This window comes from Chamaea fasciata, unplaced genomic scaffold (genome assembly GCF_029207755.1).
Source record: "Chamaea fasciata isolate MVZ Bird 193981 ecotype frontalis unplaced genomic scaffold, bChaFas1.0.hap1 SCAF_5, whole genome shotgun sequence".
NCBI classification, from domain to species: Eukaryota; Metazoa; Chordata; class Aves; order Passeriformes; family Sylviidae; genus Chamaea; species Chamaea fasciata.
This window is the reverse complement of record NW_027094090.1, coordinates 5650635-5674671: the sequence shown is the minus strand read 5'-3', so window position 1 is coordinate 5674671 and position 24037 is coordinate 5650635. Positions and strand designations below refer to the sequence as shown.

The 24037-nt window shown below is 39.5% G+C and overlaps 1 protein-coding gene across 10 annotated transcripts in view; it reads right to left on the bottom strand.

Moving 5' to 3' along the window:
* The window catches only part of CELF2 (CUGBP Elav-like family member 2), a 450951-nt gene that overhangs the window by 159670 nt on the left and 267244 nt on the right, over positions 1–24037 (bottom strand). The window contains exon 1 of one of the 10 annotated variants that reach the window (XM_066182699.1): positions 15269–15827. The exons of the other annotated variants lie outside the window; for them this stretch is intronic. Within the exon in view, the coding sequence (XP_066038796.1) occupies positions 15269–15294 (26 nt within the window). The 5' untranslated portion in view covers positions 15295–15827. Of the gene's footprint in view, positions 1–15268; positions 15828–24037 lie in introns of those variants that run through there. 10 annotated transcript variants of the gene reach the window in all.

Sequence of the window (24037 nt, the reverse complement as noted above, 5' to 3'; positions counted from 1 at the left end):
ATCAAGCAACTGAAGTTGATTGAGCTCTCTGAATACTACTGCACTAGAAATTAATGCTAATTATAGCTTTAAAAGGCCAGATAGGTTAATTCTGCTTTTAGATGCCCTGACAGTATGAAGAGCAAAAAGAAAGGTGGGCATTTAGTTGATTCTGAAGATATACTTCACCACTGGCTCATCCCATAGGAACAAAGAAGTTCTTCCTTTTCTATGTCCAAACTTAGAGTGCAACAGAGGTGGCAACAAATACTTATATCCTGCAAGAGCCACAAATTGCTACTGCAATCATTCAATCATTGCAAAATACAGCCATGCGGTTTTTGCTTCTGCAGGATGTGACAGAAACTTCTAACTTGCTCACTTTGGCTCACAAGTTGTGCAAACCTCAAAACAAAGGCATTTCGTTTGGGTTTTTTCAGTTTAACTTCACACAACTGGTTCTTAAAGCAGGAGGAACTGACCCCTTCTCTTTTGTCAGCATTCAAATTTCCTGACTGCATTGTTAAACAGAGCCTGTGTCAGCACGCATTCACAGGGTAATTTTGGTTGGAAGTGGCATCTTTAGGTCGCCTGGTCAAGCCACCTTCAGAGCAGGGCTAACTAGATCAGGTTGCTCAGGGCTGTGCAGACATTTCAGTATCTCCAAGGACAGTCCCTCTGGGTTCCTGTTACAGTGTTTGTCCACATCATGGTGAAAATTTTTTCTTTTATCAACATTTGCTTTTCCACACTAACAGCTTGTGTTTGTTGCCTCCTGACCTATGTACTCTGTGCACCTCTGTGAAAAGAAAGTGTCTTGCTCTGTTGTATTTGTAACCTGTCAATAAGTAGTTCAGAACATCTTTAGGACTTCCCTTTCTCCTCCTCTGCCAGGATAAGGCAGCTCTTTGAGCCACTCCTTCTGCATCAGGTGCTCCCGATCCCTAATTATCTTGGTGTCCCTCCACCAGACTCCCTCCAGCAGGCCTTGTACAGTGTCTTGTCCTGGGGAGCTCAAAACTGGACACAGGTATAGATGTGGACTCACAGGTATTAAAGAGAGAAACAATCCCTTTTCCTGGCCTGTTGCCTACGCTTTTAGGACACACTAATACTGTCCTTCTGCACTGCAAGGATGCAAAACTGACTCCTGTGCCACCTTCTGTCCAGTCAGACCCTCCTTCAGACCTTTTCCTTCAAGGAAAATGATCTTTAAGTCCCATGGGAAGACATACTTGCACAAAAGGTTAGACAGATTGCAATCATTGTTAGAATCAAAATAAACCCATAAGCATAATACCTACTGTCTGCATGATGAGATCAAGGGCAGAAGATCATAGAAACATTTAGGTTGCAAGGAACCTTTAAAGATCACACCTTTAAAGATAAAGGGTGTTCCAACACCCCTGCTATGGACAGGGACCCCTTGCACTAGACCAGGTTCCTCAGAGCCCCACCCAACCTGGCCTTGGACACTTCCAGAGAACGGGCTGCCAACAACTTGTTTGGGCAACAAGACGGCAAGGCAAAGCAAAGTGTGGCAACTTGTATACAGCTCTAGATAACTAAATACTATAAAATCCAGACAAATATTTCCACCAATTTCCTCACACACAAAAGATAAAATTCAATTATCTTGTCTTAGCCTCTAATTTGACTCAGAAATACACAGACTCTATTATTTCAAAGTCACTATAAGACAATAACATCAAGACAAATTATTCTTCTTAAGACAAATGTCTTCAAAGCAGAAGATACTCTCTATCCCCCACGCAGAAGTGAATCAAAGGTCCAGATTCTGACACACTTCCCATCTCTACACATTTTCAAAGTACAAGCACAGAGCCAAACTTGGATTTTAAAATGAGTCACTCATAAACAGCAGTTCACAGCATCTTGAAGCCTTTCAGAAGTATCTTTCAAAAAAGAAAAAGCATTTTCTAAAATACTTCAGCAGAATTTTTATCTTGGGACTCCAAGAAAGCATTAGAGGTAAAAATCTCAATTTTTCTACCACTACAAATGTCCTCCGCATTTTAAAGACAAACAAGCTTTCCAGTTACATACAACCCCAAGAACAACTCTAGCTGCTAAATCAAATTTCTGATACATAAGAAAATAATCTGCAAAATGTATCAGAGCACACCAAATGAATGCAGTCCTGCCTGCAGAGGACTAGAAAAATTCAAGAGCACTGTTTTTTACCTCAGATTACCAATTTTCTTTAGAAAACCAATTTCTCAGTGAGAGTGCAAACTTGTCCATCTACTGAGATAGATTCAATAAGGGTAAACATACATTTTCAAGCATCCCTTTATCAACTGAAATTTGATGGGGTTTGAGGTTTTATTTTGTACTTTGATCCATGTTACAAAATTATACCCATTATACCCATGAACCATTTTTGTTCTTCCCTTCTGCTAGCAGCTTACCTGAGTTGCAGGACTGACATCCAAATCTGCCTCCTAATATTTTCCTAATCTAACTTGTTCCAAGATCAGCCTCTCTTGCAGATGCAGGAACACGTGTGTGTATATGTGGTATAAAATATACTCAAATAACCACTTCCACAAAGAGCATACACCTTCTTGGCTGACAAAATTCTGACTCTTTTCATTTAGGACTAGGAGAAAGAAGCTTTTCTCTAGACATTCTTCTACTTGTAAACAACATACCTTTAATAAAAAAAGCCCTGAAATTTAAAGGGTACTATAAAAAATGTCAACATTTTCACTACCCTTTTGTTTCAAACAGCACAAGTAGCCAGCCCAGACATTTCAGTGCAGCCATTAAATCTGAATGCCTTTTGAGGCAGAATTCTATGAATGCACTCTGGCTTATAAAAAATGTATTAGATGATAGCTCTGAAAAAGGCTCTGAGGCGTAACATGGTCTATCATGTTGTGCATGCATGAGTTAGCTTTTACAAGATCAGAACCAGAAGCGAAGATGAATGCTATTCATTGTAAGCCCAAAGCTTTGGAAGTTCAGTATCGCAGCGCTCGGGGGTGAGTACTAGAGCTATTGAAAAAAAAAAGGGACATTCTTTAAAGAATCGTCCAGCTTTTAAATGTTTGGCACATGTTCCCACCCTCGGTTCTTGATAGCATGGAGCTGGGGCTGCAGCAGAAGAGGCAGAAGGCCACTGCCTGCTGACCACTTCTCCCTGCTCCCCACTGCCTCACCAAGCTGAATTTGATACGAGAAGGTCAGCAGTGTTCTTGTTAGTAGGTTTTAGAAAGTCAAATATCACTTGACAGAAGAAAAGCAATGACTTCACACCGGGTGTAAAGAGGAACAATTCTGGCAAGGACTCATCCACTTACTGTCAAAGAAAATTACATACAATTTACTATTTTGACATTCTGGAGTGTGTTCGACACATTATTAGGATTTGGAGGTCTCAAAGAGAAGCAATTCAAATGAGCATTAAACTAAATGGATTTTCTTTGATGAAATAATGATAAATAATAATACAGATGACTTTGGTTGTTTGCAAAATAGCTTGCTCATAGTCAGCTGCCCACATTATTTTGAAAATATCCCAAAGCTCAGGACAAACCTTTTTTCAGCTGCTGGATGCTTTAAGGAGCTAACAGTGAGTTATCATTCTTATTATTTAAACTATTACATGTATTATGTGACAACGTACCTGGATAAAATTGCACAGACTCCTGAGAAAACATATATTTCAAAAATTCTCTTTGTATTTTGCTGCTGACTCCAAGTAACTCAGGATCACCGCTGACAAAACGTGGCAGTGTCCCCACAAATGTGCCCTCCTCAGATGGCTCCTCTGTGTTTTCCCTTGTGAACCAATCGTTCTTCTTTGCCATCAAGCTGATGTGCTGGCTGTGACTTTCCGAGTGGCTCTGAGTAATGGGATCAGCTCACGTTCGGCACACGGAGAAATTTCGAACCATTCTCCTCTCTAAAAATACCGCTGGCTGCCGCTAGAGCTGCTCAGCAGTGATGAATAGCTGAAGGGACAAGCAGGTCTCTAAATTTGCTTCATATCTGACAGCCCTTCATCAGATATGGGTAATGGATCCTACTTACTCCAGACTACTGTATAGTGCGAGGCACTTTCCCACCGCGAGAATATATACACTTGGTATGGGCTTCCTAATGATCACGATTTTTTTCTTCCCCATTAAGTCAAGCTGATTACACATTAAAAAGCTGTTAGTAAATTTTGAAACGTTACTAATTCAGGCAAAAAAAAAAAGGGCATGTTTGGTCTTCAAATGCACCTCCTCGCCTCTATCAGAGAAGGTCTCAATTGACTTCTAGGGATTTGCCTCGAGTGTTGAAAGTGTGCGCATCTTATAAATGCACACAGCTAATTATCTTCAATGACTTTAGCAGATTCACTCACTTAATACATGGGTATGTCTTTCCTGGGTATACAGCACTACAGAATTTTATTTCCTGAAGGTCATTTGATGACTTTATGTGATTTTTTTTTTGGTGTTTGTGTGTGTGCATTTTTAATGAGGTCCCATTTCTGAATCAGGAAAAAGAGCATTCAGTGAGACAAAGCGTATTTACTGCATATCTAGGGATCTCCAGATTGGCAATTATATCATAATTGTTTTTAAATTCTAAAAATGGGGGTGGAGTGGGGAGGTAAGAGATAATTAAGTCACATGAACAGGACCCAAATTGCATTTGCTCTCATGTTTGCTGTGAACAATATCAGTTTAATTGAATCATCTATAATTCTTCTTACTTATTTTTTTTTTTTTGGCCTGCAGGAATGCACACAAGACATTATGAGAGGCTGGCTGGCAAATGTCTTGAGAGCAGAGATTGCAAGTGTCCATAGGATTTTCCAGAAATCAGCAGACAAGATAAGTCCACATGTGTGTGTGTGTGTGTGTGTGAATGCACAAACGTGCCAGGGAGGGTGGAGAGGACGGATGGCCTCTGGCAAATTTGTGTCTGTCAGCTAGAAAACCTTGATTTCACTACTAATGTCACGGTTCACCGCACAAAAGCTTTCAGCAAGCATCAGCTGTGCTACGCACACACACACACACTCATACACATATATATATATATATATATATATATATATATATACACATACACACACACACACATACACACACACACACACACATGCACATCTATATATATATGCACACTGGCTGCCTTCAGTCAAGCTGGCCTGTCATACTCAATGCATCACTGAAACAATGAAATGGGCAGAGTCTCTCCTAACTTGATTAGCAAAGCACTTTTCACTAATAATTGATTTGACTAACATCCGTTTCTGTGTTTTTAATAAAGAGAAAATCTTCATGATTTAAATGGCTTTGGTTAATGGAAGAGACCCTCGCTAATCTGAAATCAAATCATGCTGCTTGCAGTTAACACTAGAACTACAGAAAAAGCCAAGGAAATAATAATAGGACCTAATCCATAATCTTTCTAGTGCAAAATGAAGGATTCTGGCATATTTGGGGCTTCATGAACTAAAACACCATCCTTAAAAAACTGCATTGCTGAATAAGGGTGGAGCAGCTGATCTAATCTACCTGCAGCTGTGCAAAAGCATTTAACACTGTCCCACACAACATCCTTGTCTCTAAACTGGATTAGATGGATGGGCCACTCGCTGGATAAGGAATGGGCTGGATGGTTGCACTCAGAGTTGCAGTCCATACCTCGACATCTGAATGGGGACCAGCGATGAGTGGCGTTTCTCAGGTGTCACAATTGTGACAACCATCTTGTTTGGTGACAGTGACAGTGGACTGAGTACAGCTTCAGCAAGTCTGCTGAGGACACAGAGCTGTGTAATGTGGCTGACAAGCTGGAGGGAAGGGAGAACATCCAGAGGGACCTGGACGTGTTGGCCCACACAAACTTCCTGAAGCTCAACAAGGCCGAGTGCAAGGTCCTGCAGGGCAATCCAATCCCAAACACAGGCTGGGCAGAGAATGCCCTGGGAAGATGTGGGGGTGTTGGTGGACAAAAAGCTCAATGTGACCTGCCAATGGGCACTCACAGCCCTGAAAGCCAAATGTGTCCTGGACTGCACTGTAAGGACAAGGACCCACTGGACCAAGTCAAGAGGAGGCCATGAAGATGCTCAGAGGGCTGGAGAACCTCTGCTATGGAGAAAGGCTGAGAGTGCTTGGGTTCTTCAGACTGGAGAAGAGAAGGCGCTGGGGAGACCTTAAGGCACCTTCCAGTACCTAAAGGGAGCCCTCAGTAAAGCTGGAGAGGGACTTCTGACAAAAGCTTCCAGGGACAGAACAAGGGGTAATGACTTTAACCTGAATGAAGTAGGTTTGGATTGGATATCAGGAACAAATTCTTTACTGTGAGGGTGGTGAGGCACTGGAATATATTGCCCAGACAACCTCTGGGTGCCCCATCCCTGGAAGTGTTCAAGGCCAGGTTGGATGGGGCTTGAATCAGCCTGGTCTAGTGGAAAGTGTCCCTTTATGGTTGAAACTAGGGCATATTTAAAGTCTCATTTAACCCAAACCATTCTATGACACTCTTATAGATAGCCATGCATAATTCTCCTTTTACAGACTAAGTAACCTCACCAAGGTAATAACCTAGGTCTGAGGCAAAGGACTGAAATTAATCTGCGTCTGCTGAGTCTCTTAATAGCCCTGTAACCACCAAACACTCTGTCCCTGTATCTTTTCATTACAGCTGATATAAAGTGCAAGTTTTTGACATTGGGCTGTGGCATTCTTGGTTCCCCAGACAGTAAGCAGCAAGCCAGTGAAATCTTTAAAATAAAAAGTGCATTACCTTCCTTTCCCTTGAAGAGCACTAAAGATTATGGGAGTATTTTTACTTCCCTATCTAAAAAACTTTTATGAAAATTATGCTAGTCATTGGATAGTTTTGTTTCTTATTTGATTATAAAATATGGGGCCAGATTTTGCTCTCCTTCATATCAAAATGAATTTATAATAATGCAAAGGAGAAGAGGAAGTCACTATCAGCTCTGCCAGCCTCACTGCCCAGGTAGGTTAACATTGCTTCTGGCAGTCCTAGAAAACTGTGCAGAGCCAAAGTCCACACCATAAATAGCTTCTGTGACAAAGGCGTTTTGTAAGAGACACCTTTAATGATCTGGCTATTTATAGGTTTCAAACCAGGACAAATGATGGATTCCTTGGCAGCTGCTTATCCTTACACTTGCTAAGTGGATGGGGAGGGAGGAGGAGAAGGTCTAAGCATATTTTTTCACCTTTAGCCTCTGCTATCAGCTTCTGAGCAAGGACTACCTGCTGAGCGGACTGATGGTGAGCAGGATGACATGCAAAGCCCAGGAGCCTGCCAGGAGCACTGACATGAGTACCAACAGACTGCATTTGGAAAACAAGAGATCCTGGAGTGGAAACACACCCAGCCCAAGCTAGAGCCAACATGCTCAGCTCCCAATCAGCCAACCAGAAGATGCAGTCAAGTATCAGAAGAGTTCAACATCAACAATCCCAACAAAATCAATTGAGTCTGCTGGATGTCAAATGACCTGCAACACTAGGTTGCTCATTTAGGTGCCTAAATGCAAACCAACAAATGACAGGCTCTTTTGAAGTCAAGTCCTTTGAGTCTCATTCCCCAAACCCTTAAAGAAATGCTTTGACATCTCTTTAGTTGCAACAAGGGAGCTCGAGATGCAAGGAGTAAACTCATGAATGCTTCTGCTCTCTGAACACCTTGAGGACTGATTTATAGAGATAATCCAGCCTATCAAACCCCAACGTAAAACTGCTGCCAGAAAATATTCCTCAGCTTTCTATACTAGCAAATATCCATTGCTTCATTAGACTGGTCACAGGCTAGAAAAACCTCAAAGGACATAGCTGTAAACATTCCTGAACAAACCCATAGGATGGACAAAACTGGTTCTTGCAGAAGAAATACTGGAGTGAGAAGTAGTTAAGAGAACAGCCGCAAAACAGGGCATTAAGTCAGCTCCACTGCAGTCAGAATGAACAAAGGCTTTTTGCTACACTCTAATACACACACATAATATGACTCCCTTTATTAGAGTCTTTAGAAAACATGACCCTTCTAATATGAGGCAGTGTTGCTCGGTAAGCAACATGGACAAGAGCCCAAAAATCAAACAAGCACGCTTCTATATACTCCAGCAATTTGCCATTTTACTTAGCTTAATGAATTTTACAGTGCCTAGGAGAATAGAAATGATGGGTTATGAATTCAACGATATATCCTCAGATGCCACTTAGAAAGGCAGACATGGAGCGCACTGTGCTTTTCTATGTTTATGGACGTGCATAAATACGTGTGTGTGTGTGTGTGTGTGTGTGTGTATATACAAACACATATATGTTACATATGTATGTATGTCCATATATATTTACATAAGAAGCCTGGTTCTAAATTATGAAATAAAAGGTCATTAGACAAGGCGACAGCACAAGATCGATCTAACTAAGGTACTGCAAACAAACCCCAAATCACTCCCAACCCTGAATAGCATTGCTCTTTTTAGTGCAATATTTAATGCAGTTTAAGTGGACCTGGTAAGATAATGGGGCTACAGTGAACAGTTATAGTGGACAGGATACACAGAATATCAAAATAAAGTGAAATCAGAAAAGAAGTCAGCCTGTAACAAGCTATGTTAATATTTGCTTCTGCCTTTTTTCTGTAGGCAGATGAAGATGCTGATACAGATCATTAATGGTCTTAAATTGTCACCATGCTAAGGTCAGTAGCAGTGCATGAAGTTGTTTGATCATATCATCATAAAATGCTCCTGAAGTGTGCTGTAACTTTTTTCTTTTTTAATGTCTGGTTTCATTCACCCTTGACCACCTTTGTTCTATTCTAAATCATGACAGAGACGGATTGAGGGAAAATGAAACAAAGTCCAAGACATACCTGCTGCATCAGATCCTTGAAAAGTATTGAAGAGAACGTTTGCAGAGGGCCCTTAACTGCAAAAACTAACAAATACACCAAAGTCCAATATATTCCCCCTTGCACCCCTTTTCTGTCTCTGAAAACAGAAACTACTTCCTGAAAAAACCTTTTTAATCTGTGGTAATGGGGTTCCAAAAATTCATGGACTTTGCAGACTCTGAATCCCCCAAATCTCACCCAAGAAGAAAGAGAAAGGAGTCAAGTCCAAAAGTGATCACTGGCTACAGAGAACCTGGGGGTCTCACTGGGGTTGGAACACAAGCCCCTGACATGTTCAGGGAACCAAGGAGGCCAATTCCCAGCACATGAGAGGGGCAATGTCTAAAAGAGGCTACATGTGTGCTCTGGGGCTGCTCCTGTGCTCCTGTAAACAGGGAGACATGCCCTGGGTGGAAGGGCTCAGGAGATGCTTCTAGCCATGGTGGCAAGAGCATGACAGTCACAGCAAGGGACCAGAGGGACAGCAGAGGACCACTGGTAAGAGCAGGCTGCTGACATGATAGAAGGACACTCTGAGAACCCAAAGGGTTTCCTGTCAATTTCCCAGGAACCCAGAAAGCTGGTGCCTGAAAGAACTCAGCCCTTAGAACTCATCGTGAGAAATGGAAACCAGGTTTTTTGAACGTGAAATTCAAATTTTTGGCAAAGCTTGCTATAAACAGACAACCATCAGATCCTGATTGACTTGGGCTCACAACAGAGCAGCATTAGCTCAGTACTGAACTCACTATGTGTCGCTGGCTGCCATCAGCAGATGTATTTTACAGGTGTTTAGTTTTGCTCACTCACATCTAAGCAATTTCATGATTTAAAAATCAAAGCTGATTGAAACAAAAAGTTTGAAAAAGTCCCATTTTTCAAGCTTATTGCAGAAAAATACCTTGTCTTCTAGGAAGCGACTAATGGTATGCATAAATGATTTTCCCATTTCAGAAAAAACGTGAAATCTCAAAGTGCTAAGAATTGCTTCTGATGGTCCAGAAGGCATCCCTTCTCACCTCATATTCATTTGTAACTGTAAAAGCCTTAATGAGTAAAGCATCATAATTTCCAAGTTTAACCTTATTCTCTTCCCTGAGGTAAGAATGCAAAAACATCAGCTGGCTTCACCCAATGTCTAGAATTGCTGCTTCCCTACATAATGCTGTATTACATTCATGACAATAATAATTCACCTTTTTTGAGCTAAAAGGTGGTCACAGCACCCTCAGGAACCCTAGGAAAATCCACAGTAAGATAAAGCACCACTACAACCCAGTCTGAGAAGGATTTGTCCAGTAATATCATGCATCTCAGTGGTTCCTCACTCTGCTTAATTAAAATGCTCATTACCTATGCTTTTAGAACTTTCAGCATCTCTAGAATTGCTCTGCACAGTATAACCTTGGGTTTTAAAGAAGATGAAGGACTGTCATAACTTCAAATACCCCATCAGAGAAACCTCCAGTCGTAACCCAAGCCACAAGCAGTCTTTGCATGCAGTGCAGTGGAGAGACAACTTCAGCATAAAATGATCCACCACTAGGTATATATATAGTATGGTGTATATATATAGTGATGGCACTACCTGGTATTCAGCACACAATTTCACAGGGTGTATAAAACAAAGTCTGAAGCAAAGAAAGGTAAAAGCAATATTGAATCTGTGTTTTAAAATTAAATGCTTTTTTCTAATTTGATACATAGAAACAAATGACATTGGCTGGCTGGCAGTTCCCAGTGGTTTAACCACAGCTTCATTATTAGAAATTATTAGAAATGGAATGCAGCTTGGTTGGATTAAGCTATTTCCAGTGTTATTTAGTTCTGCTACAGAACTTTGCATGCAAACACACTGTCTTAACTGTCATGTTCTTAAACTACTTTTGTGATAAACTCTCTTACTTAAAACTTGATGCAATTTCCCAGTTTGCTCCTGACACTGCTTCCATGTCTCCAGCCTCTAAGTTCATTACTTATTCTTGTGATGTTTCTTCTTCTGGCTAGGATTATTCCAGAGAGTTATTTGGGTATAAGAAAGCAAATGAACTTGAATAAGAGGTCAAAGGCTAAGACTGGCATAAGCTGTCTTGGGTAAATGACATAACTTTACCTAACCAACTGTTTATCCACAAAAACGCAGTCACAGCATAGACAGAGCCACCTCCTGCCCTCCAGTCTAGCTTAGAACAGGCACACAGACTCCCTCTCAGCAGTCAGGGAATCCATTGCTTGGGCTCTTCTTCCTCTCCTTAATTTTCCTTCTCTTGGAGTTCAAGGTTTACCAGGCTACAATCAAAACCCTCCTGGGTCTGATCCCTATGACAACCACAGAGAATCCAGCAGGTATGACCAAACCAGAATCTACAAATCTGTGGATGATGCTCTGAGAAAGGCAGAAAAACGGTTTGGTTTGGGTTGTGCTTCTCTTTGCTAGATGAACCCTTCTCTCTCTTTGAAGCAGCCAGCAAATAACTCATGACATGCAAAAGCTTCTGACTGCAGTGGAGAAAGAGCTTGATCCTTGGTCCAGCCAAGGTGTCTCAGCTTTGCTTGGGCCACCTTGGAAGCAAGCACAGAATTCTCTCAGCCTTTCTGACTCAAGCTCAAACTGTTAATTTTAAAAGAGCAGAAGCAAAGAACTTGTTCACAGATGATTTTCAGCTGGAGCCAGCAGAAAACGGTAAAGGAAAATATAATGTCCAAACTTTTGATTCATGCCTCTCAGTAAACACGTTTTGCTGTAATATCACTATTATTTTCAAAAGCCCTGAATTTAACTCTTCCATCTCCCCCAAACTGACACAAGAAATAATGGTTTTCCTCCTAAAGATTTGTCCTTTAATCACTTTAGTTGCTATCTTCTGCACACTCAGGAATGGTGTTCCCAGCAGTGACAGTCAAAGAACAACGTAATTGTTGTATACAGAATACTGTTTCTCAGCAGAGAAATGGGAAATCTTTGGATTTATAGAATCTGTGTGGATTACAGCATTTTATCTGTCTTCTGACTGATAGGCAAAAGTTTACAATGGTTTGTAGCATTCTGAAAAAACAAATCAAATAAAAGAGGGCAGGTGCTCGAATTAACTCCTTACACACCTTGATTTTAGAAATCATTCATAAAACACTGAACACAACATTATCTGGACATAAATACAGCCTCAGTATACTTTGTTGGCAGTGACAGCCAAGATCAATATTGGAGACCAAATGCCAACAGTAAAAGGGTATGTCAGTCAGTATTTCACTGACTAACTGCCCTTATCTGAAGCACTCATGCTTCACTGGGTGAAAATACAGCCATTGATCTTAGTGTCACAACTCAAATTCTTCATATATCAACTAGTTTCTCCCCAACCCCCCTTCTCAGCTGAATTTCTGGGCCACTATTTATTTTTATGATCAATATTTCTATCACTCTCCCATGAACTACACTTTTATTATATTAACCTTTAAGTACAATTTTTAACATATCGGTTTGGTGTAATGTCACATGTTTTAACTCAACATCTCTTTTACAATTGCCAGAGATACAGATGAAGTTCAGGTTTCTTTAAGTGTTTGTGGCAAAACTACTCTGATTAGCAGATAAATCCACCCTGTGCAGCTCTCTGTGGCTGTGCAGGTGTGCTTTCAAGGATTCAGCTTCCCTTTCCAGGAATTCACAGCTCAGCCGGCAGAATTTTTCTCCGAAGAGTTTTTCTTAGCAATTGATCTGACTGCTTTAACTTAAAGCACTTAAGTGTCGGAAATTAGCATGACAAAAATCCAGCCATGCAAACAGTCCTATGTCTGAAGGAGATTGACTGCTCTGCTAAACAATCCCAAATACTGGGAGAGGGTTTAATGTATGTAGTGTATATGGATCAGGTCAGGGCTTGCTTCATGGTCTCTGAATTTCACTTTTCCTGTTTGCAAATATGAAGTACAGCCTACACTGGTTAATTACTTTGGATTTAAAAATCAATGAAACTATATTCCAGAAATAGTATATGTAATTGTCTGATCTACATTAAATGCTCTGTGAGATTATTCATTAATAAAGTAATTGAAGTTAAATGCTCCAAGATCTTTAAATTAAAAAGCATTAGATGGATGATAAAAAATATACAGACATTGTAAAATATATTACTGTCTTAGGGAGTAAGTTTTAAACTAAAAATTTGAGGGAAATTATTAAAAACCGCAATAAAACTCTCTCCTTCTGTCTTACTGTAACTTAACACTTCCCACTAGCTCATTCACTCAACTTAGTGAAAATTACAGCAAACTATTACTCCTGTCTGTCTTGGAACTATTACAAACAGGGTAATTCCTTTATTATTTGATTATCAGAGATAGAATCCTTGAGCTATGTGGGTTTTACTGCTCCAGAGACCTTTTCAATCTTACTTTATGAACTACCAGAAACTAAAATTAGTGAGACACACCAAGAAATGCAAAGACTATTTTGGTTTTATTTTTTTTTTAATTATTATTTAAAGTTTCAGTGTATTATGTTAGGACTACAGTTTTAATGCAGAAGTTGATGTCTCCCAAAGGAAATCATTCCACCCCAAAATGTTTCATCAATTATTGCGTTGTTCCATCATTATCCAAATTGTCAAAGCAATTTCATTATAAATCCCATATAAAGTAGCACTAAGGGGTAATGGCAAAATGGCTTTGGTCCCTGTAGGACCATCTCAAGAAAAATAATTTCAGGCAGAAGAGGAAACAGCGCTTTGTTCTTGTGCTGTGGGAGGGAAGTTTTTCTTTCTTGGCTACGCCTGCACGACACAAAAATCCCCACAAACGGGGACTGCTTCAGCAAGAAGCAGGGAAAACTGCACCCTGTACACAAGCTGCTTCATTTAGGGATCCCACAGCAAAGGTTTAATGATAAGAGGACTGACTGGAGCTGGATATGTAAAGAGGCCTAATTTCTCAGCTGCAGAGAGCTCTTCAGGGGAAGAATGTTGTGGGAGGATGGGAGGGGAAAAGAGCGTGTGCCCACGGGCTGGCGTGCACAGACGGGTAGGATGGAGACGGCTGGTTGTACATAAATAACCTCTCAGCTACAGTCAAATTTTTCCTTTATCTGTCCAAAGCTGTGTATTTAGCATTAGCAAACAGACTTCAGAAAGTAAGATGTCTGGGCTGCTTTCTCTAATGGAAGATAAAAAGGTATAAGGTGAGGATTTCCTTCAGGGCAGAGAGAAGTAATGAAAATACTTATTTTTTAAAATTAATACTGCAAAGTTAAAATATTAATTGCACAGCATCCTTGTACATAGGTCATGAGGACAAAAAACACTGACCTTTTTTATGGTTATAAACATCTTTCGGGTGAAGGAGTGGCAGAAAAGGTGCAAAGTCAAAAGGAAATATAAATAAATAAATAAAAGGACATGGAGAACTCTACAGACTGTGAAATTCCCACTCATGCACCAGAAAAAATAACCCATCCCTAAACTGTAAACAGTTCAGAAGAAACTTAAAACATGAATATATACAGAAAAGCAATCCTGTTTTAACTGATGAACACAAAGAGAGGCAATAAAGTGGTCGCTGGTTGGGGGAATTTTCATTCTATTTCTGGCGCTTATAGAAGGAAAATTACTTCACTTCTCTGTGCCACAACAGAAGAATGTGAAAAATGACTACAGAATTGCAAAAGGGAATTTTTGAGGCTTACTTAACATTTAATGAAAGGCTTGAGGTTCTTGTGTGAACACCACCACAACAGCAACTAATATTAATGAAAGACCAATTTTTATGTGGTTGAAATAAAACCTTCATCCAACTATGCTTACTATAGTTTATTCCAAACATATCTACTGCCAAGTTTACAAGTCACTCAAGTAGTTCACTCTGTGAAAATATATTTTTACTAAAATGCACAATTAAACTTGCCAGATTTTTATGCCTTTATTACTAGTTATAAATAAAAATTCCTTTTATTTCAAGGTTCCATGCTGCAGAAAGCCTCAGGGTAAAATGAAATTTTAAGTGACCGGATCAATGAACACTAGATTCTTAAATGCTTTCTGCAATTCTGAAATTTCTGTGCCTTACCTATTCAGTCTCTCTGTTCTTTTGCTGTACTCATACCCCATGATGGAAACACAGGATTTAAACACAAGAGACACAAGATTTAAACCTCATAATAGGGATAGATAGCACTGTATTCTGGATATAAAATACATCATCAGTGGCCACATCAGTATATCAGGCCATCTCATCAGCAAATACCAAAAAAATAGTAAAAATTAAATATGTAAATGGAATAGTGACAAAAATAAGACTGCTTGCCTTTCTTCCCTTTCTAGATTAAAAATACCTAATATGGAGAAAAAGAAAAAAATGCCATATCTGAGAAGAAAACTCTTACATTTGCTTTTCTGTCCTGTTGTCCATCTTTGGGCGCCAGTAGAGGAAACAGTGTCTTGGTCATACTGTCCCTGAGCCTGTTGTCTCTGCCGAAGGCAGTGCCACCCCAACCACGAGAATTACACAAAAGCTCCTGGTGCTGTTAACTACAGTGTGGCTGGACCTTCACGAGGACTGACAAACTTTTCTGCCTTCCACTTTACAATACAGACATTTAATTTTGGCACACAGATACAGATTTAAAAAAAAAAAAGGAAAGAAAAAGAAAAGAAAAAAAAAGAATCAATAAGACCAAACCCTTTCTTTGCCCCAGTTAAGTAAAATTCCTACGTGCCACTGTGCACACAGACCAACCTCCCTTTGCTTTCAAGCTACTCTTCCTGTTTACAGAGAGAGAACAAGTATGAAACCAAACCCCAGAGTAGGATGTTAAAACCACACTCAACATTTTGCAAACCAGCCCCAGGTCAGCTCTTTATTTTTTTGAGTCATTAGGGTTTTCCCTTACTGTGCTCAAGACCTTGGAGTTTGTTATCATTGACTGCTATAAAGAAAAACTCATAAAAATAAATAAATAAATAAATTACACACACACACACACACACACACACACACACACACACACACACACACATTTATATATATATACACACACAGATTATAGCTATGGGTCTTATAATCAGGGACCAGATTCCTTGTTGTTGATAAGGGCTCATCATGGACCTGGTACCACACTCTCATTTGGGCCACTTCAAACCAGCATGACTTCTACGTGTCTATGGATGCGTTTCCAAATCTCTCCAAAATGTCCACTGCTCTGGAGCAGCTGACAGCATCAACCTACTGGTGATTTTTCACCATATACAGTAGACAAAGAGCACTCTGATGAGTACAGTTTAAATATGGGATCTACGGAGGGAGAGAAGGAAGAAAATAATTTATATCAAACCAATAGGCACTGTTCAACAAGATGCTTCATGTGATCCTTAAATGCACAATTTTAAATGAAAAAAATTAATACATGCAGCAAATAGATACCAGCAGGGTGTGAGAGGTCACAAACCAAGAGCAGACTACAGTAAACTGGGGGGGGGGGGGGGGGGGGGGGGGGGGGGGGGGGCAGGAAAGACAGATTACAAAATATCAATAAAATTAATGTGACTGTCATTGATGGGATTAACTCTCTCAGACCAGAAGCTGCAGCAAAAGGCAAAGTTGATACTGTATTTATTGTCAATTCCCCATCTGTACCTGTCACATGAAATGGTCGTTTTGCCAATCTTTTCTTGCTGGAAAAAAATATTTTGAAGAACTAAGAAACAATACTTCAAAGGGAAAAAATCGATTCTGACAGTGGTGAGACAGGCCTCTGTCATGGGTGATAAGAAAAAGGACATTAAAAAATGTAGATATTTATATCACATGACACAAAGCACTTTTCTACAGACATGTCCAATTTGAGTTACTTTAGTGCACAGTTAAGGTGATGGCATATGTTATCATTTTTCCCCAAGAGCAGAAAGAGATACTTACATTTCAGCATGTGAAATATGCTATCACCAGGCAGGTTGGAAGGAACTGTATTCAATTTCTACAACCACATTTTCGTGAGCTGGCATTTCATGCACCCTAAGCAAAGGGTGAGCACAGTGAATTTGAAGGATTTCACTTCTCTGGTTACACGATTTCAAATCTGTTTTAAAGAAGCGCATAATGCTGGTGATAAATTTTGGTCAAGTGGGACATTGAATTTATTAAATTTTCTTTTTTTTTAAATAAATTAGTTCAAAACCTACTCTCATGCTTCTGTCTAAGAATACTGGAATGCTGGAATGTGCAGAATATACTCTATAAATCTATTTCTAATTGCAAAGCATGGAGAGGAAAACAGAAATCCTTTTAATTAGTTGTTAACTTGCTTTTTGAGTAACACATATTCAGGGGTTTCAATTGTATTTTCTCTTATTGTTAGTACTTGTGAACACTTGTGGTTCATTGACTGAGCCTCATTACCCGTGGAGATTGTTCATCTGTTTGTCAGAATTTAATTACTGGAGCACAACCACTGGTATAAGGACGTTCATGCAAGAGCCTAATATTTTTCTCTTCTCCATCTAATGTAGGTCTATCTTCCCTCTAAAAAATTGCTCTTAATCAGCTTGTCACTGTGCAGAACAGCACATTTCCTATGAGAAGGAGGCGTCTATCAGAGGCACAAATGCTGTTCTGCAGCCATCTCTGAAAATCTGCTTTCTCAATCAAATGAGCCAAGAACTCAGCAACTCCTGACTTTCTATTCAGAAACTCAAAGTCAATGGCTCTGCTGTACTCTCTGATCACAAACTCTGCTTTCCAGCTGCACTGCTGAAGCAGAACACCCCTGAAAAATGCAAGGGCAACACTACAGGTGACAGAAAGGAATCACAGCTGACTTCTTGGAGGCAACAGCAGTGCACTTGCCTTTCACCAGTAATCTGTGCCCACTGTCCCCCCAAAAAACACTCCTTACAAATTTAGCTCAGAGGACACTGTGCAAATCTCACACATCTCTACAGTCACAAAGATGTAGCTCTGAATGATACACCTGCATCTGTATATTCAAACAGACAAGAAACCAAAGCTCACAGCTTCACCACCTTTTTTTTTTCACCTATGGAGGAAACCACAGGTTCACATTTCAGGCTGTCACCTGGCTTGATTATTACCAGCAAATATGTTCCACAAAAATGACGGGAAAATAAGTAAGAACCTGCATACCATATTTCAATTCATGGAATGGCCTTAAGGTCTGAATTTCCAAAATCTAGACAAAGTATAATTTTTTATCAAGTAGTTTGAAAAAACTATTTTCAAATAATTTCAAAGCCTTTCTTAATAAGCATGCAATAAAAGAAATACTAACTTTTTCCTCTTGAACATTTTCAACTGTTGAAACACACTAAACCTTAAAATAAATAAACTTACAGAAAATGAATGGTATTTCAGTAAGACATAACTATTCTTCTGCCACAGTTCTGACTGTTTTCTAGGTAGGAAGATCAATTTTTACCATTTGCTAACACACATTGAAGCTAAACACAAGAAAGTCACAGAGAGTATTAACACACATCAGCAAGTCAAAGTGAACCATTTGATATCCACAGATATGGATAAAAATGCAGTTTAATTCTGCATTTTCTTTAGCATTTATTGTGGAAACGTACCTCTCAAACTGAATCCAAACCAGTGTCTTCCCCCTATTTTACAATCACCATAAATGAGGATGGTCTCCTAGTATTGCTATTTTAATGGCACTACTTAGCAGCATTCAAAGGTATAGAGTAGGACTCAAGAGGCTGAGAATCCTATTTGAATGCATAATAAAGAAGCATCTGAAGTTTTACTAGGTTTATTAAATTGTTTATGGCTATTTTGGTAGTAGCTGTTAAATTAATCATCCTAAAAAAAATTAAAAGGATAAAGAAAAGAATAGATAACACTGGCTATTGTCAGAATTTTTATATGAGTCTAATAACAACAGACACTTTATTTTAAAAGCCCTGATTCTTGGAGTCTTATTTATATGGGTATCTTGCCTTTCATTTTCATATAAAACAGCCATTGAATAAAGCTCAGAGTGACATGAATTGTTAAGGTTCAGATATCAATAGGCAACTAAAAAGGATGCAACTATTTAAAAATTTTCTCAGTTTTTAAGCCTCTGAAAATCTTGTGACATCTGATTCATGAATTTCAGAGTGGCTACACTGACATCTCCACTTCAAAGCTTTCTTTTTTCACCATATATCTAGACTGCAAAAATTAATTTCCTGAATCTTCTGAGTCATTTCATTTAACAATTTAAGAAGACAAACAAAGCAGGCGGCCCTTCCACTGCCCGCTGCGGTGAGTCAAATTGTGCAGATAAACAAAATGATTACCAGGGCATGCAGGAGGGAGAGAGTCAAAGAGCTGCCTTTACTGGTTGGTTAAAAACACAATCAAATTAATTGCCAAATAGTTGTCTGCACAGTCTGGTCTCAGGGAAATTTGGAAATAAAAGGATACCTGGTGCACAGGACACACACACACACCTGTATGGGCACAGGAGGAGACGGAGCAGGAAGGGGACAGCTCAGGTTTATCTCAGAGGTGTTTTCCATCCCAGAGCCAGCAAACCCATGGATCTGCAAAGTTTCATTGCAACAGCACAGATACACCTATCCAGTCCTTAAGAGGTTTGGGTTTTTTGTTGTTGTTTTTCTCAGGCTCATTTGTTTTCTTAATAATTCAACCCACATATTTGTGTTTCTTCCAAAACAAAATGACATAAACTGGAAACATTTTTAAAAATTCTCCTCCACAGCTAATTACTGATGCTGAGGATTAAAATTCTGTGGCACTTCAGCTTTAGTTACTTTCCCTAATTAATGTCATATTTGCAAAGATCTATAAAAACACTGTTTAGGTAAATGATGTGCATTCATTAACTATTTAAAGCCTGTGTCTGTTTTTTTTAAAGTATCTGGAATGCCTCTTGAAATTTCTAAAAATAACCTTTAAAGCCTCGAGGGATCTTTAGGGGTTTTAAATAAACGCCAAAATTTCATTAATTGTTCAGACAAAAGGTGCTTCTGTCAGGCATGTTGAAATGCACACACGCATTCATTTCTAAATCCTTACGTGGGAAAAATTTGAACCTCATGTGCAAAATAAAAACTTCTGTGACAATGTCTAAGAGTGACCACACAGCAACAACATCTAAGCTGTTATTAATAGGAGTGTGTGGGTAAGGGTGGTTTCCTTGCCCTGGGTGGGCAGACAAACCATCTCTGACATTCTTTTCCTGCACCACAGAGCACAGCCCACAAGGTGAAGCTGATCTTTGTGTAAGCTGTGAAACATGGAGCAGCTTTTTTGGTGACAGAGGATTCTCTGAAAGCCAAGACACACAGATACTGCCACTGCAATGGAGTAAGGTGGTTTTTTTTTAAGACTACCTGCCTATTTACAGCCCTCGTGTGGGCTTGGCTGTTACAGTTTGAGCACTTGCCAGTAAGCCAGCTGAACCACAGGAAACCCTCAGTACTTGTCCTGGCCTGTTCAGCTCAAAATAAATGTTGACATTTCAGTAAATGCTTTTCTTGAGAGGGTTAACAACCAGCATCACTATGGTCCCCTCAAGGCTAAGGCATCCTTGGGATTTTTGTTTTGCAAATGTATCTTTTTGACCCTGTTTTTTTTTTTTTTTTTTTCAAATGCATTTCTACCATTGTGACAACAGACAGCTTGGCAAAGGGAGAAACTGCATTGGGCATGAGGAAGGAGATGACAAACCTCATCCAGGCCAGATGGTGTCGAGCAGGCTGGTTTTTGAGGCTGGGATGATGCCTTTGGGCTGTGGAGCCAGACAATGGCCACAGGCCCTGATGCACATGTGAGCACTGCAAACCTGTGTGATGGTGATGTGGGGCAGGTGCTCAACCCGGCACAAGTCAAATACCAGACTGCACAACAAATTTCTTCTATTTTTTAGGTTTTGTGGAGGAAAAACTGTGCGCAGCCCCGACCTCTGACATACACAGCGGAAAGAAAGTCACTCTAGACAGGTCCCACTGTCCTCTCTAACTTCTGCCTCCTTGCAATGGTAAACAAAACCTCCTACTGCTTGGCAAAGATGAGGCTGCTTTAAAGACAAAACTTTAGGACCAAGCTCTCAGTGGAGATAGACTGTAAATCTGACAGTAAAGCCACTTGCCCTCCAGCACTACCACCAAAGACAAGACAACCACCATGAGATTAAACAACATCATAGTTCATCACCTGTAGATTAGAAACACCTTTTGTGATAACTTGTAAAATAAGTATCACAGCAGGACAGCTGTAGAAACAGGAGCTGTGTCCCCCGTCTTTGCTTCCCCTCCCAACTTAGTGCAACTCACTTTGTTCATCTGAGGCCCCACCACCAGAGCTGGTTTCCGTGGGGGAACTCAGCCAGTACAAACCAGTTACAAACCAGTCAACATCAGGGGGCTGTGACTAGTTTCTTCTGCCATCCCTAACACCCCATTCTGACTGCACACCACACATTGTCCCACAAGTGCACGCTGCTGTATGTTGCATATGCTGCAAAGCAGGTCTTCTGGAGATGGCAAAAAGCAATGGTAACAAGAAAATTCTGGTGAGAAAATGAATCACATGCATATTTGCAGGACTCAGTCTTACACAGTACAGGCTGTAGCTAAAAATGAAAGAAAATTAGTGAAAAATAAGAATTTATATAAGCACGCATAATTCAAAAAAGCCCATACTCTTAATTTTCAACCTTTAGAACATGTAGAAAATATTCCATAAAAAATGGGACAATTTAGCACATCACTTACAATCTTAAATGCTTTCTTCAATAGAAACAAAGGACCTGTAATCACACTGAAAGGTATTTTAAAAGACAGCAGAGCTTGTGTCTGACCCAAGAAAGTAGGCAGACCTCCACTGCTTCTTAATCAAAGAGAACTAAATGAGAAGAGAGATAACTGTAGGAATCAGGGATAGATACAATGAATAGCCTGAAAGATTAAAAGCAGATCGAATTCAGTTATTACTTTTGCAGAAATATCAAAGCTTAATTATGCTGTTTTTACACATCGTTATTTGAGTTACTGTGGAATTAAAATGAACACAATTAATAAATACAAAGTATTCAGTTAAAACAGAAGCATGGAGAACCTTTCTACAACTGCATCTAAATTGTTGCAATGCTTTTTCTGCCCTCCTATATCATTTGTATCTTGAATATATTAGCTTGGAGTTGGGCATAAAGAATTTCATTATTATCAGTCACATTATGAAAGCAGGCTCTGTATAAACATGCTGGATCGCTCTGGCAGATACATCTAAGATAGGCTGCAAAAATTCAAGAGCAGGGTATGGAACAGCACAGAGCACTCTCCATAAAACATTCCCCTCTTGATTGCCATTTAATTATAGTGTCTACTTGGTTTCCTTCTCAATTTCTTTCCTTCTTCCATCTCTTCAACTGAAACCCTCAGTGGAACACATGGCTGTGATGGTTTCAGTGGCACATCACTTGGTTGGGACCCGTTTCTAAGTCCTTAGCACTCCAAGGGACAACCTTGTCACGCCCAGGAGTCGATTTTCACCTGCTTCAACAAATTGACACCATCACCACAGCATCACACCACCTTCACAGCACTATAAATAATGAACTGCACAGAAATGATCACTCTAATCTTCTGCTTATACTCTCTCCTTCCACTGGAAAAAGCAAACATCACATCTGACTGCTAAGCAAGACAGCTACAAACCAAAACCAGCATTTAAAAATATCTAAAAATTCAATTTTACTACAGTCACTTGAAACACATATGATCCAAAGCCATCTTCCAGTACTATAATTGCTGTTTTATTTAAAATCATTGAGAGGTCAATCTAACATCTGAAAATATACTTTTGTTTTTCAAAATGACTCACAGAGAGGTTGGGGGGAGGTCGAGGAAGAGAAAAAAGTTAAACCAACTCCACCTAAACTCTCTGCAAATCTCTAAACATTTTCCTCTGCTCTGCTTTCAAAAATCCCATTCTACTTTCTACATTACAATAATACTCTCTTCTTGCCATTAATATTGTGTTTGGTGAAATGTTAATATTTTTCAGTTCACTGTCAGAGAGAACTAAATCTACAGCAAGCTAATCTGCCATAAAGTCATGTTTTATACACATGACTACAAATTGAGTTTTACACTCCATGGAAAGCAATCTTCCATCTTTAAGGGTATCATGAGACAGAGAATTAGATCTATTCTTCTGGCATTACTAAATCATAAGATGAAATATAATTTGACGTGCAAATGATATTGTAAACCCAAGGCAGTGAAGCACTGAGAATACTTTTAGTACTAAACTTACTTGTTTGTTCGGTATTAAGAGTCTTTTTGAGAAAATTAGCCTCCATTTATAATGGAAACAGCATTACATAAACTTTTTTTCCATAACACAGGTCCTAGTCTAGAGACTGAGAGCCTGTATAAATTTATTTCTGAATTGGGCATCTGAGTTTAAACATGTGTTTCTCATCTTTTAAGCTGCTGAGATGTGAGCACTGGGAGTCTGTCACAACTACAACTTCTATTTCAGATACTCAGGGTAACGTGTTTTGAATCTGGATGTATTTAGAGCTGCTTTCACTTGTCAAGTTTCCAAACAACTTAAAAAAACCAGCTAATGTATTTTTTGGTTTACATTGGGAACAGGGTTTTGGTCACTTAATCCCACTGAAGAAAGTGTGGGAACACTGACGAAGTGCTTATGGAGATGATTTTACAGGTAAAAGGAGATACCACTGGAAGGACTGCTAAGTGCTGCCTCCCTACAATAGTAGATGTTATCTTGAAAGATGGAAATGATCCCTCCAGAAGCAACCTTGTCACTTAGTTGTATTTATAACATCATTTTAGCAAGATCTGGAGGGGGACCAGTTTCTCCTTGTAACCCTTTGGGTACTTGAACCCAAAATGCCTTAATACAGTACTGTCCTCTCCATCATCAGTTAAAGAGATGCCAAGATGTCCCAATATTCATATTCTGACCTTGCTTAACTCCATTCTTTGCCAGTTTAAGCCCAGTAATCCTATTTAAACCAGAAGGATCAGTATCCCTTTTTGTATCACTACATCTGCATAACAAAGAAAGAAAAAAAAAAAAAGGCCTTCTAGTGCTTTGTCAAGATTAAAAAAAGACAATAGCATCAGACTGAAACTGTTTAAACAACACC